General features: G+C 36.5%; 1 protein-coding gene across 2 annotated transcripts in view; it reads right to left on the minus strand.

Moving 5' to 3' along the window:
• Positions 1-18,425, minus strand: part of Stt3A (catalytic subunit 3A of the oligosaccharyltransferase complex) — a 219,209-nt gene that overhangs the window by 87,616 nt on the left and 113,168 nt on the right. For both annotated transcript variants that reach the window (XM_090386700.1, XM_090386701.1), the window contains one exon: positions 14,585-14,741. In XM_090386700.1, coding sequence (XP_090242826.1) covers positions 14,585-14,741 — 157 coding nt within the window. The remainder of the gene's footprint in view (positions 1-14,584; positions 14,742-18,425) is intronic.

The raw sequence follows: 18,425 nt of genomic DNA on the forward strand, positions 1-18,425 counted from the left end.
TGATCACAGTCGAAAAATTATTTCAATTGTGGAATTAAATCGTTTTTATTTTCTTTTGTATATCGCTATTTTTATTAACATAGAAGCTGTGTGAAAGGAAAAAGCAAAGGTTTTCTTATATTTCACCTTGTAACTTGGCTCAGAAAAGTAGCACTGAAAATGAGAGTTGTTGTTGTTGTGCTTGGATTTTTCTGGTGCAAAGGCTACTTAGGCCATATTGCACCTATCATAGTAGTTAGTACTAATTTTATTGGCTTCTATGGAAGCAGCTAGAAACGGTTATATAAACCTATTCGTTTCAGAAAGGAAAAAAATGCTGTAAGGTTTGAATTTTCGCCTATCATATGACGAAGTGACAATTCTTGTAAGTTTGACAGAGAAGTGAATGAAATTAGACGGGAGTTGTTATGCAAGGTGCATTCCAGGAGTATGTGTTTTATTGTGAGTGGCCTGTGGCAATGTGAACACTGTGGAGGGTCATTACCTGATAACAGAAATAGATGGGTCAAATGGGTGTGGCCTATTCGGGCTCTGGCCAGGACAACCTCTTCTTGTCTGTTTGTGCGAAAATTGGAGGCCCATAATTGGGGTATAGGTTTAATTTCAAGGAGTTTGTTATGCATCTGCGTTTGCCACTGCAGTGTCCATCGTTCCTTACATATATTTCGTATATGGATTTTGTAGTCACTGAGCGGGACCAGAAAATTCATTGCGGATGTGCTGGATGGATGCTTAGCAGCATCATCTGCAATTTCGTTTCCTGGTATTCCAGTATGGCCTGGGATCCAGCAGAAAACAATGCTTTGCCGATGATCTCTGAGACGAATCAACTCTGATCTGATTTGCTGTAGTAACGGATGACTAGATGGGGAAATCTTTTGCATTGCTAACAGGGCACTTTGCGAGTCTGTGTAGATTATGCTCTTTTCGATTGAGAGATGGAAAATGATTTCCAGAGCAAGCTTTATGGCATATAATTCAGTGGTGTAACTACTGCATTCTGTTGGAAGTGACACAGAAGTGATAGTGTCATGGAATACCACTGCTGCACCTGATCCATTCTCGGACTTGTGAACCGTCAGTATATATTTTCGCGAAGTCGGGATAACATTGTAAATGTGCAATGTGGAGTTGCTGGATGTTAGTACTCATTAAAGAGTGTTTCCCCCATTGGTGGAAATAATTATCACAACACAGCATGATGACAGACCATGGAGGAACGTAATCTATAGGTTCTTGGTGGACTTTGAGTTGTATGTTCCAGTTTTCTGCTAGTTCCATTAACCTAATACCTGCAGTCCTAATTGCTTGTGGTTTGTTTCTATAAAAGGTCTTGAGTGGCGGATCATTAAATATTGACCAATTGGGATGGGTCGACTGGCTTTGGACCTTGGTTGCGTAGTTCAGTAATAACATCTTTCTTCTGATGTTTAGAGGAGCTTCGTAGGCTTCCACATAAAGACTTTGCACTGGTGATGTTCTGAACGCACCTAAAGCCATTCTTAGAGCTGAATGTTGAATAGGGTTCAGACGAGATAAGGTACTTTCCCTAGCAGAATCGAAGACAGGTGCGCCATAGTCCAGACGAGATCTAATTATGGATCTATATAAGTGAAGCAAGGTGTAACGATCTGCTGCCCAGGTTGTTGCTGATAAGGCTCTGAGTATGTTCATTTTCTTTTGGCAAGCTGTCCGGAGATGTTCAATGTGTTTATGATAGTTTAACTTACTGTCAAAAATTAAGCCAAGCAGACGAATACTATTCGCAATTGGAATAAGATGGTTATCTAATCGGAGTTCAGGATCAGGATGCATTTTACGCATGGTGCAGAAATGAATGGCAGTAGATTTCTGGCTGGATAGTCTGTAACCGTTTTGTGTCATCCAAATCTGGATCTGATTTATTGATATCTGCAATTGTCTCTCAATGTAGTTCATGTTTTGAGAGTGGCAGGAGATTGTTAGATCATTGGCATAAAGATATGAGTCCACTGTTTTCGGAATAATTTCAGTTAAGTGATTAATTCTAATTGCGAATAGAGTAGCGCTGAGAACGGATCCTTGAGGGATTCCTTCTTCCTGAACAAACTTTTTAGAGAGAGTTCCCCGGTAACGAACTTGAAAGGATCTTTGTTCTAAAAAATTTTGGATGAAATATGGCAAATTTCCTCTCAGGCCAAGAGAATGTAGATCCTTTAAAATGCCAAAACGCCATGTGGTGTCAAAAGCTTTCTCAATATCCAGACAGGCCATAATGAGATGCTCCTTTTTGATGAATGCATTTCTGATATTTGCTTTGGCTTTAATCATAAGGTCCAATGATGATCGATTTTTTCTGAATCCAAATTGATTGTTATTGATTAACTTTTGGGACTCAAGATACCAAGTCAGGCGGCTGTGAATCATTTTTTCGAGGGTTTTGCTCAGACAGCTGGTAAGTGAAATTGGTCTGTAGTTTTGAGGAACAGAATAGTCTTTACCAGGTTTTGGGATTGCCAGAACGTAGGAATGACGCCAGGAGCTTGGGTATGTATGTTCAGTGAATATTCGATTGAGGAAGAACAGCAGTGATGACTGTGACTTTGTATTTAAATTTTTAAGCATTATATAAAATATCCCATCAGGGCCAGCAGCGCTATTCCTTGTGTTGGTAAGAGCATGCTGAAGTTCAACCATGGTAAATGGTTGATTATATTTTAGTGCACATCTGTCAGTGAAATTCAGTTTGGATTTTTCAGTTACACCTTTAATTTTTTGAAACAATTGGTCATAAGAAGTTGAGGAGGACAACTGGGAAAATACAGATCCTAGTGCATTTGCGATTTCTGCAGGAGTAGAGAGTTCCTGTCCATTCCAGTTAATTAGTGGAGTAGATGTTGGAGGAATTTTGCCATTTAACAATTTTATCTTATTCCAGATCAGTCTGATGTCTGTGGAAGTGAATTTAATCCAAGATTCTTTTTTTGCTTTCCGTCTGATATAACGGGCTCTTGCTCTAAGTCGCTTATAATTAATAAGATTGGAAGTGGTTGGATGTTTGTGGAATTGATTCCAAGCTTTATTTTTCTGTTTTTTTGCATTGTTGCACTCTTCGTTCCACCAATAATTTAATTTTCGCCTTTTCCTGACTTGGTATTGTGGAATTGCAGCGGTTGCAGCTGTTAGAATTTGGTTTGTAATATGTTCAGTAACATGGTTGATAGAAGAGCACTGTATGATATGGTTGTCGAACGAGACAAGCGTGCTATATTTTATCCAGTCAGCCTTTGGAAATTTCCATTTTACTGGATTGTCTGTTGGTAATGAACAGGAAGTTTGAACTTTGCATATTATTGGGAAATGATCGCTGTTGTGAGGGTCGTTAATAGTTGCCCACTGGATACTTGGATAGAGCACTGGAGAGCAGATGGAAAGGTCTATTGCAGAGGTTGATCCGGTAGGAAAATGAACATAGGTAGGAGCGCCAGTATTTAACAACGTTAGATCCTGTCTATCTATTAATGTTTCAAAAAGTTTTCCACGCCTGTCTAAGCTGGATGAACCCCATAATGGGTGGTGAGCATTAAGGTCACCTAGTAGACAGAAGGGAACTGGTAGTTGCAACACAAGACCTTCGATTTCCTGAATAGAATATGGACGATTAGGTGGAAGATAAATTGAGACCAATGTAACGGTAATTCCAATTACTATGTGTGCGGCAACAGCTTCTAAAGAGGTTTGCAATGGAATGCATCTGGAAGGAACTCTTGAGTCCAACAGGATGGCTACTCCTCCATGAGCACTATTAGTGTCAGATCTATCTTGTCTGTAGATGGTGTAATTTTTGACTGTAGTGGAAACTTGGGGTGTCAAGTTGGTTTCCTGTAGGCACATAGCTACAGGATTGAAGCACTGAATTAGTTCATTGATATCATCTATGTTGCTGCGAAAGCCTCTACAATTCCATTGAATGATGTGTTCCATTATTTGGTTTTGTTCGTGGAAGATGTATCTGACTGCTTTTTATAAGTTGATTGTTTATGACGGTCCGGTTTTGGTTTTTCTTTTCGGGGAAAGGTGGGACGTCCCGATTCATTGCTATCGTCCATACCATCCTCTGCGTGTATTTCAAGCAGTTCTTCTTGACCGATAGAATCATCTGTATCCATGCTTGTTAGACCTGATACTTTCGTCTCAGCAGAATAAGATCTTTGCAAATTTTCTGCTGCCTGACGATGCGGAAGTCTCTGTGTTGGAATTGTGAGTGGGGTGTTATTGCTTTGGTCTATTGAATTTGGTTTAATGGATGCTGGATCAAGAGTACTGATCGTGCCCAGTCTGATATTGATATTTTTGGAGAGATGGATACTTCCGTCTGACATGCCACTGATTCTTGTCTGAGAGTCGTAGAAGCATAAGTGCGTTTTGGCATACTTAAGTTGATCTGTTTTTTCGCTTCTTGGTAAGAGACTTTATTTTCAATTTTATATTTTTGTATTTTTTTTCCTATCTTCCATAGTTCACATTCTTTGGAGTAGGCTGGATGTTTGCCACTACAATTAGGACACTGTGGTGTTGGAGCTTTGCATTCTGCTTGCATGTGATTCTTGCAGCTGCAGTTTGGACATATAGCATCTCCACAGCATGCTGTCTGAGAATGGCCGAACTTTTGACATTTAAAGCATCTGAGCGGATTTGGGATAAATGGCCTAATGCAGCAATTCAAGTAACCTGCTTTGACAGAACCCGGTAGATTTGGAGTACTGAAAGTCAAGATTATGTTTCGCGTGGGAGTTAAGTTGCCGTCTTTTCTGATCATGATACGTTTTGCATGAGACACATTTTGATCTTTTAGCTCCTGGACAATTTCTTCCTCAGAAACATATAATAGATCCCATTCGGAGATCACTCCTTTGGAAGAATTTAGTGTGTTGTGTGGGGTAACCTGAATTGGTATTCCGCTTAAAGAAGTAAGTTGCAGTAGTAATTCAGAATGTCTTGAGTACGATGTCTCTACTAGTAGATCTCCTGATTGGAGACGTTTAACCATTTTTGGTGAACCTGCAGCGTTTTCTAGGCATCTCTGGATGATGAAAGGTGAGAGCTTGCTCACAGGTTGGGATGACAAAGAGTGTATTATGAGGAAAGCTGGAGATTCCTGTTTCCTAGTGTCCTTTTTTTGTCTCTTTGAAAGAGAGAAGTCATTGTCGGTGTCATTGTCATGTTCATGTTGAGAGCACTTCGGCTCTAAACGTGGAAATTCACTTACTTCCATCTTTGCTCCTTTTCGCCCCAAGGGTTGGTTTCCCCCCCCAGGTTACCGGCCCCGCCACGTGGAGGCAGGAGCGGTGCCACCAGTGACCAAGCGGTTGTTTAAGTTAGTGGATTTATATAAAGAATAAGAAAAGAAAGGTGGATTGCCTTTCTGGGTTCTTACTTTTGACTTTTAAAGCACAGAACCACTTCAAGTAAATGAAATAACAGCCCCACTGGAAAATAAAGAAACTATATCACTTTGGAGATCACTCTATAATCACTGGAAGAAAATCGCTTGTCACTATTGCTTGGCACTCGGGACCAGAAAATGAGAGAAAAGCTCCTGAAGCAGCTTCATAGTTAATCATTTTTTTAAACAGGGATTTAATTTGTGCACACAAAAAATAGAGTTAATTCTGCACAACCAAGGGTAACTTAAGTTTACTGAATGCACTGCAGTGATAGATGAGAGAAGTAACTTTTTTTTTGTACAGGTTACAAGTATTAAACAACAAACAATATTCTGAAATATGGATGCTGTTCTCCTTAGAAGGTATATACATGGTAAACAATATATAGTAGTTCAGCTTGTATATTTAGCTGCATGATTATTATGGCAGTATAAACAAAACTCAGTGATCTTTGCTATTATACAGGAGAAACTGAAAAAGATTTCACATACCTTGTGAATTCCTTGAGATTTTTTTTTTTTTTTTTAATTTAATGCAAAATTCTCTGAAGCATATTTATTATCAAATCGCTCTCAAACTGCGGACACTTGATGTACAATGCTTGTATTGAGAAATCATGTTTTATATCGTTAGAATCAGTTTTCCCCCCTCCCCCCACAGTGCAAACAAAATGGATTATGTGTGCACCTGTACTATGGGATAAAGTTATGTGAATTCTCTGTAATTCCAGATGCAATTCTTGGGGAGGTGAATAGAAATGTAAAATTTAAAGGATTTAAAAGATGCAAAATTTAAATGATACTACAGACCATAATACTTAATTGCATAGCAATTTTTTCAAAGTAAAACATGCGATTGTCGGGACAGACCCTACAAGATTACGGTCAAGAGCTGCCATGCTATCAAAGATGTATGTATTGGTGGTATGAATACCTTCCATGTACATAGTGATTTATTTGTTTAATGATATATTAATAAATTTGTAGCATAAATAAAGAAAATTTTCATATCTTTTTGTTTATTGAAGAAAAAACACAAAAACAGAAATACTTTACAGTAACTATAAGTAAATCCATCAAAACAACTAGTAATGTGAATGGTAATACAATGTCTACAAAGTGGCTAAATGACAAGTTTTTAAATTAACATTCAGTTATTTTTGTACTTGTAAAAGTTAGTTATGGTGACATAACTAACTTGTACAAGTACAAAAATAACTGATAATCTCTTTCATATATTTTTAAAAAAATAAATAAAAGTTTTTTGCTTAGTGGTTTTGCATATTCCTGCTCTTATAGCATTTCCTAAAAGGGGTTAATGAATCTCCCAGTTGCAGCAATTCTCTAGCATAGATGTGATTCCTAAGTGTCTAGTACTTCCATCACAGCTGTATTTGATGGATCAGAAATAGTTTCTTCTTCTTCTTCCTCTTTTGCTTTATATTCCTTGTTTCCAAGACATAATTCCTTATCTGTGAGTTCCCTTCTGTTAGTGCATCGCCATCTAATTCCACATATCTTCTGTACACTTCTTCATCCACGCTTCTGGGCACATCCTCTTTTGAAAATTCCTCAGAAACCAGATACTTCAGCAGTAAGGCTGGACATGAGACAATTCTGGATTGTTTTGGGTTTAACATGCACTGGACAGGAGGTGAATTGCATCAAGCAGTGTAATGGATGTTGCAAGTTTTGGTGCATTATTGAATTTCCCCAATGTCAATCTAGTAAATAATCTTTCTCATCATACTACTATGATAACAGTGTTTTAAATTTTTAATAATTCCTTTTTTTTTTTTTTTAATGAAAACCCCAAACACAAAAGGTATCAAAACATATAGTACTTAGTACCGTGCATGGGTTGAAGGAGAAGTATGGGGGGTGGGGGGGGGATGTCGGAAATTTTTCTCTAGAGACTAAACATGGGTTTCAACCTTGATCTAATGATTGTATGGAGCCAGTTGCATTTGGGAGAATAAAAACAATTTCCACAGTTTGAATCTACGATCATTTTTGCGGGATGGGCAATTATCTAGCAGGATGAATACCTTACACTTTCACCTAGCCATGGCTTTGTCAAATTCTATGAGCCACTGTTTAAATATAGAAGACATCATCCAGGCACTTCAGTTGGATACATATTTCACTGGTATCATCTGCACTCCATGCAGGCATACTGGGTTGGCTGATTTATTGATCAGCAGCTTTCCCTTATCCATTCCTGTTCAGTTGCATGCAACAAGAGCTGTTAATCTTTCTTTGCTCACCTTGGCTCCAGATGGTTTTTCATTTGAATATGAGACCACCAACTGGGAAGGCACGGTAATAGACCCCCTTTTCATCACAATTATAGATGTCATCTTTGTAATGCTCAGGGTTGTCAGGCCAAATATTCGTAGCCAATGTTTTGCTGCCTTCTTGTTGTGACTTTGCTTTTTACCATGTGATTTTGTGAATTGAATTATTCAGTGCTGACCCCATCGATAAATCAATCCATCGTCAATTAAATGTTCCTTGTACATCCAGTTGCTTAGCTAAAGTTTCAGCTTTTTTGAGGGGGAGTGAATTGGAGTGCTAAGAGTATGGGTTTGGGTGTACCAATGAAATAGGGCTTCGTCGACATCTCTGGTTGCTTCTTTTTGTTGTTTCTTCCTTGGATTAGCATTTCCTATAAATTGATCCATGACTGCCTCCTGATTCATTTTGATTCGTGACATGATTGCGATATTCCATACTTTGGCATTTAATTTTTTTTTTGACAACTTACTGGCCAAGTCCTTGATAACAGCGACTTGTTTTCTAAGAGTTTAAGTCCTTCAATTTTTATGACATCACTAGGTAAAAATAAAATGTTTAAAATATGTTTTAACTAATGCATTCAGTGTTCTCGATTCAAGAAAGTGCAACTGACTGTAGGCTACATGCAGGTGCTTTACAACAAAAAGAACAACCTTGTTACAATGTGCACTTATGCAAGAACATAGATACATTGTATGTATTACATTGTTATGTCTATGTGTGGGAAATATCTTTAAGAACCAGCAAACTAAAAAACTATTGGTTAATGTAGAATTAAAAACATTATTGACCTGTAAGAAAACAATAGCATGAATGTAATCACTGTGTAAGTGAAAAGTAAAGAAAGTAAAGTGAAAAGTTGTTTTAAGAAAAAAAAAACAACTATTTAATTAACCATTACAAAATGTGTCAGAAACTGCAAAATTTGACTTAGCTTGGATATGCAAAAAAGCTGTTGTTGTTTTGGTTTTTAGGAGCATTAGCAACTAAGCAACTCTGGGATATGCGGTGGTCATTCCCTGATATTTCCGCATCTTCCATATTTGGTGGTGACGGGCTTGAACCATGCAAAAAAGCATTATATGAATAAGTATTATGCAGTTAATTGAACAAATTTGTAATAGAAACATAATAAACAGTTTGCGATTTTTACTTTTTATGCAAATAAGCATTATATGCAATTAAGTGTTATGATTAAATGTTATGGTCATATGCAATACATTAGTAAATTTTCATTATAATGATGTTTGCTTGTAGGGTTTCAGCAGCCTTTTCAAATTAGACAAGCTATTCAAATTGCAGGGAACCAAATTAATGAGGCTATATTGTATAAGCATAGGGCTGTTGACAACAGTCAACAACCTTTTTCAATCTAGCCACCACTAAGTATAAAAAACTCCACAGGAATATTGCCAGTTGCTTCTCTTATAAACCTCAAATTCCTAAACAATTCATGGCCTTCTCTGGTAAACTTCTCTTGATCAGCCCTAAGAGAGGAAAAAAAATCTAATGGGATCAAATCTAGGATCCTTAACAGGCCAGGCTACTTTTTTTTTTTGGTAGTTGTTGGCGCATAGGCTTCTGTGGCCATAATGCACCTCCCAAGGTTTTTTCAGTACTTTGATCCAAGCCCGAGGCGGGAATCGAACCCGCGACCTTTGGGTTGCCAGGCAGGCACGTTACCCACCCGGCTAGCCCGGTCGGCCGCCAGGCTACTAATCCATTTCTTAGAGAACTTAATTCAGGCCAGTTCTGCACAAGAATACTGAAGTATGGCATAGCATGATCCTGTACAAAGATAATTTCCTATATATATTTGAGCACAAAACTTTGTGAAATCCAAAACTTTGAAGCATAGCAATATATTTTGAATTCACTGTAGGTGTAAAATGTATGGGCCAAAAATGCTATCACACATTCACCATTCCATTCCACACACTCACTTTGGCACAGCTTTGACTGTTCATTGTTTCCTGCAAACCATGTGTAATCCCCAGTAATGGCTGTTGTGTCTGCTAATGAAGTCCCCAAAGTGAAAAATGGCTTCATCTGACCAAATAATGTTTTTTAGAGGTCTTGTAAATCCTACAATCATCCAAACATTATTTCAGCAAACCATCATTTGATCACAATTCCCTGCATAAAATCCCTACACATAATGCAGCTTACATTTAATTCTGTTTTCAAAATTTTCTGAACAGAACTTTTTAAAAATCTTATGCCACTTTAATGGTCTCATCTGACACAGAAGTGGATGGTCTTCTATCACACATCCTATTAACCACATATCCCTATTGTCATCAGTTTTTGGTGGCAATCTTTCATGGCTTTAAGATTCAATTTTCTATCCCTTCCTCATTTAGCTTACCACCATTTCCGAACCCCATAAATCATAATTGGTTGCAATTGTTGCCCAGTCATTACTTACTTAGAAAAAAAAATGTAGTACAGGATATTTAATGGTATGAAATTCTCTAATAAGCAACTGGAATACATAATCTGGTGATTTTGTGCTCCTACACAAGCATTTTAAAAATACAAAGTGAATTTTCAGTGAACCTATAAATTCCTTAAATAGAAAAGTCTGCATTTAAGATATGCATATCTTTCCATATCTCTACAGACCTTACCTGTCTTACTTAGCCTATAATCAGTAGTAGCAACTTGTCTTTTCAATTATTGTTGCAACATGAAAATCAGCCTCTATTTGCTGTTTTTCCCCTGCAAGAAAATATTTGATTTTCTTGCAGATCCCAATGGTATTCTGCTGAATGCTGAAGTCTTAATGGGAAGAACTTGGGAGGGGGGGAGCCCTGTGTAATCTTCATTAAAAATGTGATCAGGGTTGTATTCTTTTGGAATTGTATCAGTGCCAGTGTTGAGTAGTCACCTTCCCACACACACAACCAGACCATACAATTCATAACTCCTTCTTTGATGCTTCAAAATAAGTTAATCCTCATATGTTAATTAGCTAAGTACCCTTTCTCTAACTATTATTACACCAATCAATATTAAAATAACCAATAAAGGATTATCACACAGTATAGTTTAGGGTTAAAGTCTCAGGTTAGGTAAATAGTTTAACTAATGTAAAAGTTAGTGCATTTGCATCATTTCTGTACACAGCCAACTACATAAGTAGTTATAAATTGGCATCATTAAGTATATCTCATATTGTGAATACCTTCACGAGTTGCTATGGTATTGCACTACCTCGAATAAGTAACGCTTCACCATAAGAGAAGGCTTACTTATTCTGAGCGGATACCATCACCCAGACTGCACCGTTTTGGAGGAGCTTATTGGATCCTCATCACTTACTTCGCAACTGGGTTGTCATCATTGCAACACCAGAGTACCCGCCCACCCACTGATGAGGGTGGGCGGGTACCCAATAAGCTCCGAAACAGTGCTGTCTGGGTGATGATATCTGCTGAGAATAAGTAACAATAGTCTTCTCCTATGGTGAAGCATTATTTATTTGAGGTAGTGCAATACCATGGCAACTCGTTGTGAAGGTGTTCAACAATATAAGATATACTCAATGATGCCAATTTATAACTACTTATGTAGTTGGCTACATAAATAGTTATAAAGTACATCACCAAGGGTGTCAAGACTAATACTCAAGATTTCTAAGAGGTACAAGCTAAAGATTATAATGATTTATGCCCCAACATCGAGCCATGATGATGAAGAGGTTGAACAAATGTACACCGAAATTGAGTCTTCTAGATGAGCAGAAAACCCACTACACTATTATTATGGGAGACTTCAATGCCAAGGTTGGAAAAAGACAAAACAGCACAGAAAGGGGAACTATAGGAAATTTTGGAATTGGTGAAAGAAATGAAAGAGGTGAAAGACTTGTGGAATTTGTAGAATCTCAAGGACTGTCAGTAATGAACACTTTTTTCAAGAAAAGGGTGAACAGAAAGTGAACATGGAAGAGTCCAAATGGATTAACAACTAATGAAATCGACTTCATCCTCACTAACAGAAGATATATTGTGAATGATGTTACCGTCCTGAATAAGGTAAATGTTGGAAGTGATCACAGAATGGTAAGATGTACACTTGATATTGATGTAGGAAAGGAAAGGAAAAAACTGCCTTGAGTAAATAATACAAAGATCTTTGAGATAACAGAAGAGGAGAAAAAGCAGTATTTACTGGAACTTAAGAACAAGTTTGAGCTTCTGCAGACTGCTCAGGACCAAGAAACCTATATGGAAAAAGAAATCCAAAGAAGAAAAAATTAGTCAAGAAACACTTGTCATGATGAACCGAAGACAACAAATGAAAAGCAAGAAAAACACTGACAGGGAGAAAATTGAGTGTACTGAGTTATGCAAAGCCATTAGAAAGAGACTTAGAGAGGACATAAGAAAATTTAACACAAGAAAAGTAGAGCAAGCAATAAGGGAAAACAAAGGATTTAAATCAGCAGCCATGAGCAGTAATAGAGAAAGACAAATGATACTGAAACTGAAGAATAGCGATGGTGTACTTATAAACAGCAGAGAAGGCATAATTCAAATAGCAGAAGACTACTACAGAGAATTATACAAGGAGCAGGGGAATGATGCCAGCAGTGGGGAAGATGGATTGCAAAGTAGCAACACATACAACATGCCCGATATTCTTCCTGATGAGGTAGAACATGCATTGAAGAAAATGAAGAATCAGAAAGCGCCGGGGGAAGATGAAGTTACTGTAGAGTTGTTAAAATTGGGAGGAAGAGACATAACACAAAAACTGGCAAGGCTCTTCACAAAGTGCATTAGAAAAGGTGTGATGCCTATGCAGTGGAATAATGCAATCATAGTTTTGCTGCATAAGAAAGGAGATAAATCAGAAATTGGAAATTATAGACCAATTAGCTTGTTATCCCACATCTACAAGTTGTTCACAAGGGTCATTACTAACAGATTAGAAAGAATACTTGATGAGAATCAACCGAAAGAGCAAGCTGGCTTTAGGACAGGATTCTCAACTATGGATCACCTTCACGTAATATCACAGCTAATGGAGAAAGCAAATGAATATAAAACACCATTATGCATGGCATTTGTGGATTATGAAAAGGCATTTGACTCCATACAGCATAAGGCAATGTTTCGGGCACTGGAAAGACAAGGCATTGATACCCCATATATTATGATTTTGAAGAAAATATATGAGAGTGCTATTAGACTCCTTTATTAGACTAGACAAAGACAGTAGGAAATTTGAAATCAAGAAAGGAGTTCGACAAGGGGAGACAATATCTCCAAAGCTGTTTACTGCTGCCCTTGAGGAAGCTTTCAGAAGATTAGACTGGTCGCAGAAAGGAGTCAACGTGAACGGAAAATACCTAAACCATTTACGATTTGCAGATGACATTGTGGTCATAAGCCACGATCCCAAAGAATTAGAGGAAAATCTTAATCAGTTATGCACAGCTAGTAAGGATTTTGGACTAAAGATGAATATGGTTAAAACAAAAGTAATGATGAACAAGTATGCCACAGAAAGGGATATAATGATTGAAAGAGCAGTAATTGAAAAGGTGGAGTCATATACTTATCTGGGACAAGTTATTAGCTGTAATAATGATAAATGGCTGGAAGTCAAGAGAAGAATAAATTTTGGATGGATAGCATTCAGGAAATATAGTCACATACTGAAGAGCAAAATCCCAGTTTGTCTGAAACGTGAAATAATGAACCAATGTATACTCCCCACCATGACTTATGGAAGTGAAACTTGGGCACTCACCAAAAGAATGGAAGAGAAGCTGAGAACTACACAGCGAAGAATGGAACGAATCATATTGGGAATCAGACTGTTAGATAAGAAGAGAAACACATGGATTAGGCAGCAAACTCAAGTAAAAGACATTCTTATCAAAACTAAAGAACTAAAATGGTCTTGGGCAGGACACCTAGCTCAAAGACATGATGACAGATGGACTAAGAAAATAACAGAATGGTATCCAAGAGGAGCTAGAAGAAAACCTGGAAGACAAAGGCGGAGATGGATAGATGAAATTCATGAGTTTGTGTGTAGTAAATGGATGGCCAGTGCTCAAAACAGAAGGAACTGGAAAGTTGCTGGAGAGGCCTTCATTCTGCAGTGGATTGAAAATGGCTGATGATGATGATGTAGTTGGCTATATACAGAAATGATAAAAATGCACTAACTTGTACATTAGGATTATCACACTTATTTCAAGAGAATAGACAAATAATATTTTTAATCCTGTAATTCCACCTACTAATCAAAATGCAAGTAATACATGTACTTTATTTTATTATAAAAGTAATAAATCTACTCTGAAATTTTTTTTATATCAGCAGAAAATGGGCAAGTCAGTTCAGACAGTCATAACAAATATTTATTTTCTCCTTATCATCACTTTTTGCATCTAACATCTGTAGGTATTTGACTCATTTCCATAAAACGTTCCCTAAAGTTACTGGCATACTCCTGCATATATTTTTTGGATTCTATAGATTAATTCTGCACAAGCATCTAGTCTGAGAACTGTTCTAAACTAGACATAAATATTCATCCTGCTTGGAACATAGTTTTACAGTAATGCTGCACAAATGTGGTTGACCCGATTTCTTAGAAACAAAGATTATGATTGTGGCATCATATGTGTGGACTTCTTAAACTTGAGGAGTGGGAACTGACTTACTAGATTGTTATTTTTGAAATTATACAGATCATTTATCATTCTGAAATTGAAAATGAATTAGTTGCTATGTTCTCTATCTTCAAAACTACAGAACTGTATTCTAAATATAATACATACAGTGTTAAAATCAGTAATAAATATTTCATGGAAAAAATTACATCAATAAAGGATACTGCCACAAATTGTCAAAACAGCACCAATTGTTGCTGATAAGGCTGCAGTAATAAAGACTACAGTTCTGAAGAGAACTTCAAAATGTTCTCTGGACAGCTTAGCTCTCAAGTAATCTACAAAAGCATGAAGCTGACATAAACCAAATACTCCAAGTGCCTATGAAGAGAAAAATTATTTTTAGTTATAAATATGTAAATTTTAAGAAACTAAATATAGTAAACTCTGAAAAATTTGGGCACATTTTACAAAAAAACATTTTAAAATCCAGAAATATTAGAAAAGCAATCTAGTGCTTATATAAATGATCAAATTTGTCTTTAAGAATGAAAAAACGGTTATGTTTCTCTTTATAAGATGCTTGCAGTACTATTTTGTCCTTTAAATTTTGTCCTTTTTGCTGGCTGCAAAAACAGTTCAAACTGCATCAATGGGTCTTAATTCTCACAATACAATGAACTGGATTTTGCAACATACCTCACTGAAAATTTAACCACACCAACATGTTAATTCACTCATTTGTTTAAAAGATGAGGCTGCTATGAGAGCCTGTCTCAGCACCAACTGGGCCTTCATCAAGTGATCATGATGTGCAGACAAAACAGTTGTAAAGAAGTTGTTCAACGTGAGCTGCCATGCAGTATATAAAAATAGAGTTTCCAAAAATTGTAATAAAATTAAAGCTATCCATTTTGTTTGAGGGTTGTCACCAGAGACCACATGCTATCCAATGAGGAACTGATAATATTGAAACAGATCATCACAGCAGACTCTTTTAAAAAAATAGCCAGTTAAACTTTTGGCCCAGTCATCTGAAAGTAGTGCAATACCAGGACAATTCAAAATAAAGACAAGCTTGTTCTGCTGTGAGAATTAAGACATTGCATTATCTTATGCAGTTTAAATCCTACTGGCCACAAAAGCAGATGAAGGGACAAAACAGTTGTGCAAACATATTACAATTCCTCTGAGGACAGAGATTTAGTTATATTATAATTGTAACTTGGCATGAACAGCTCTTGAATATTACAGCTACATGGCAGGTAAAACTGCTTGCATTAGCCAGTGTCAAGTTTGACATCACTTTAGAACAGCTGACGACAAAATACATAGAAAATGCATAGTGAGTACATCTGGGAAAAAAAAAATGTGCCATTAAACCTATGCTTAATATCTTCTATAAACAGCAGCTTGATAACGTGCACCAACAATAGATTTAATTTCACACAACTAAGGTTTTTTTTTCACGATTATAACTAGCCATACATCCATTAGTGAAGGATTACAGCAGGGAGAAGGGAACACACGTTTCAAGGTCACTGACTTGGCTCCCCACTCTGTACTAATAGTAAGGAAGAGATGGACGGCCCAGTGAGCGACCTTGATTGCCTGTTTTCTTCTCTGCTAGTTATAATGGCAAGAAAAACAAAATTTAAGGTTCTTTGTTATTATGCACAGGAATAAAGATTGAATTTCTACACATCAAAAACAAAATGTCTGCAAAATGATAAAGATTGCCATGTTATAATAATTATTCCCCAAGAAGAATAGTTAATTTATCTTATTCTTCACTGCAAAAATATTTTTTCTCTGAAGCACAGCCACTGACATCCTGACAATGATTGCTGTGACTGTTTATTGTCATTTGTTCATATATGAACAAACTGAACTGTTATTTAAATTAACTGCTAATAGATATAAACATTAGTCAATACAAGCATTTAAAGATGTAAATATGTTCAGTTATTATTCCTCAATATTCACTGAAATGTGCTTCTCCAAATCTGCTCCACCATTTGTATGACCCTCTAAAATCTGGACAATTTTAAACACTGGCACCTCTCAATCCCAGAGTTTAAAGGATTTTAAAGTACATTTATTAAAATATAATAAATGTACATGAAAAATATACTACAAAAACTATGTGCATTAGACTTGTTTCTTTGTATACAAAATTCTCATCATGGCAACCGTCTGGTATATCAATCTAAAGTAATGCAATGCCTGTTTGATTTTAAATTCAATAATGGTCTTAATCTGCATCAATTAATCATAATGAAAAAATCTGATTAGCCTTTTTATCTTTAGATTTATCTGTATTACAATATTACCTTATTAACCATTTCAGTGGGGAGTTTACCACACCTTGGTAGGTCCTCTGCAGTAATTTTTTAAGTGGTGGTCTTCTGAGTGGAATTTTGAAAGTTTGCAAAAATTAAAACTTTGTACCTAAGTGATTTAAAATATTAATGTTCTTATTTTGACTTTAATGCTCAACACTACAGTAAAATGGTTATCAAAAATCAAACCAGAATCTGAAAAAAAAAAAAAAAAAATTGTACACGAAAACAGTAATTTTTTTTATGCAACAACATTCACTTCATCTATTCACATTTTACTTGATTTTGTTTCATCATATTCTGAATCTCATAAAATTTCTTTAATTTTGGCTTTTGTGAACCAAAATTGAACAACTGAGGTTAACAGAAAACACAGATTAGAGAAATAGCACAAAACAGAAAAATTAAGACAATTCAAATATTACAGGAATACACTGATTCATAATAACTGCAATGTAATACAACCGGATAACAAACTTTATTAAAATAGAAATAATATTAGACCGGATCAAATTAAAATGATAAAATAATCTGTAATAACACGTGCTGCGAACAGTGGTCCTGCAGGTATTTAAGGATGTACCATGACAAGTTAAGTCTTACTGCTGATAAAGGAGGCAGTCACCTTTGAAAACTAAGGTTGTTTTTATCAATTTTATCCCATATAGTATAATTGCTATTCTTTATATTTTATTATTTTACTGCTTTTATTGTACAATCAGTATTATATTGTATTGTACTTTATCATTTTAATTTGATCCGGTCTAATATTATTTCTATTTTAATCAAGTTTCAGTTATACGGTTGGTGTATTACATTGTAGTTATTATGAATCAGAACTTTCCCAACCCCAGAGGCTTAATTGAAGAATAGAAATATACTGTTTGACATCAAATTGTATATCTGTACCTTCAAATTGTACAATTGAAAAGGCAATGGAAATGAAGAAATTGACTCCATGAACTTTTGGCTTAATTGATGCCTTTCTCATTTAAAAATGACAAAGAATCCCATCAGCATTCAGCTTGCTCAACCCATTCAAGGCCTTATACACCTCAATCAGATCACCTCACATGTGCCTACTCTCCAGGCACTGCAATTTGTAGAACTTAAGCCTTTCTTGGTAAGAGAACCCTTTTATTCCCCTCACCAATCTTGTTGCCCTTCTTTGTACTCATTCTAGCAACTCTACATCCTACCTAAAATGAGGCCTCCAGACCTGTACACAGTACTCTAGGTGTGGTCTGACCATTGCCTTGTATAACGGGATTATCACCTCCCTGTCCCTACTAGCAAAATTCCTATATATCACCGACAAGACTCCATGACCTGCCCTGGCAGCACTGCTCAGCGAACTTCACATTTGGCTGCACAATTACCTCCAGGTCTTTTCCGCTTTCCACTTCCCTGAGTATAGTACCACCCAGATGGTATGTTTCTCTTCGGTTATTGCTACCCATATGCAGTACTTTGCATTTGTCAATGTTAAACTCCAGCTGCCACTTCTCAGCCCATTTTCCCAACTTATCTAGATCCAGTTGGAGTGGCATACTGTCATTACTGTCGTTAACAACTCTGCCAACTTTGTATCATCTGCAAACTTAGACATAAAACGTGATATACCTTCATCAATATCATTGATAAATATACAAAACAACAATGGGACCAACACCGAACCGTGGGGAACTCCACTAATAACATTTGTCCACGAAGAGCAGTGTCC

The sequence above is a fragment of the Mastigoproctus giganteus genome, chromosome 12, assembly GCF_048544385.1.
Source record: "Mastigoproctus giganteus isolate SK-2022 chromosome 12, ASM4854438v1, whole genome shotgun sequence".
Classification (NCBI taxonomy): Eukaryota; Metazoa; Arthropoda; class Arachnida; order Uropygi; family Thelyphonidae; genus Mastigoproctus; species Mastigoproctus giganteus.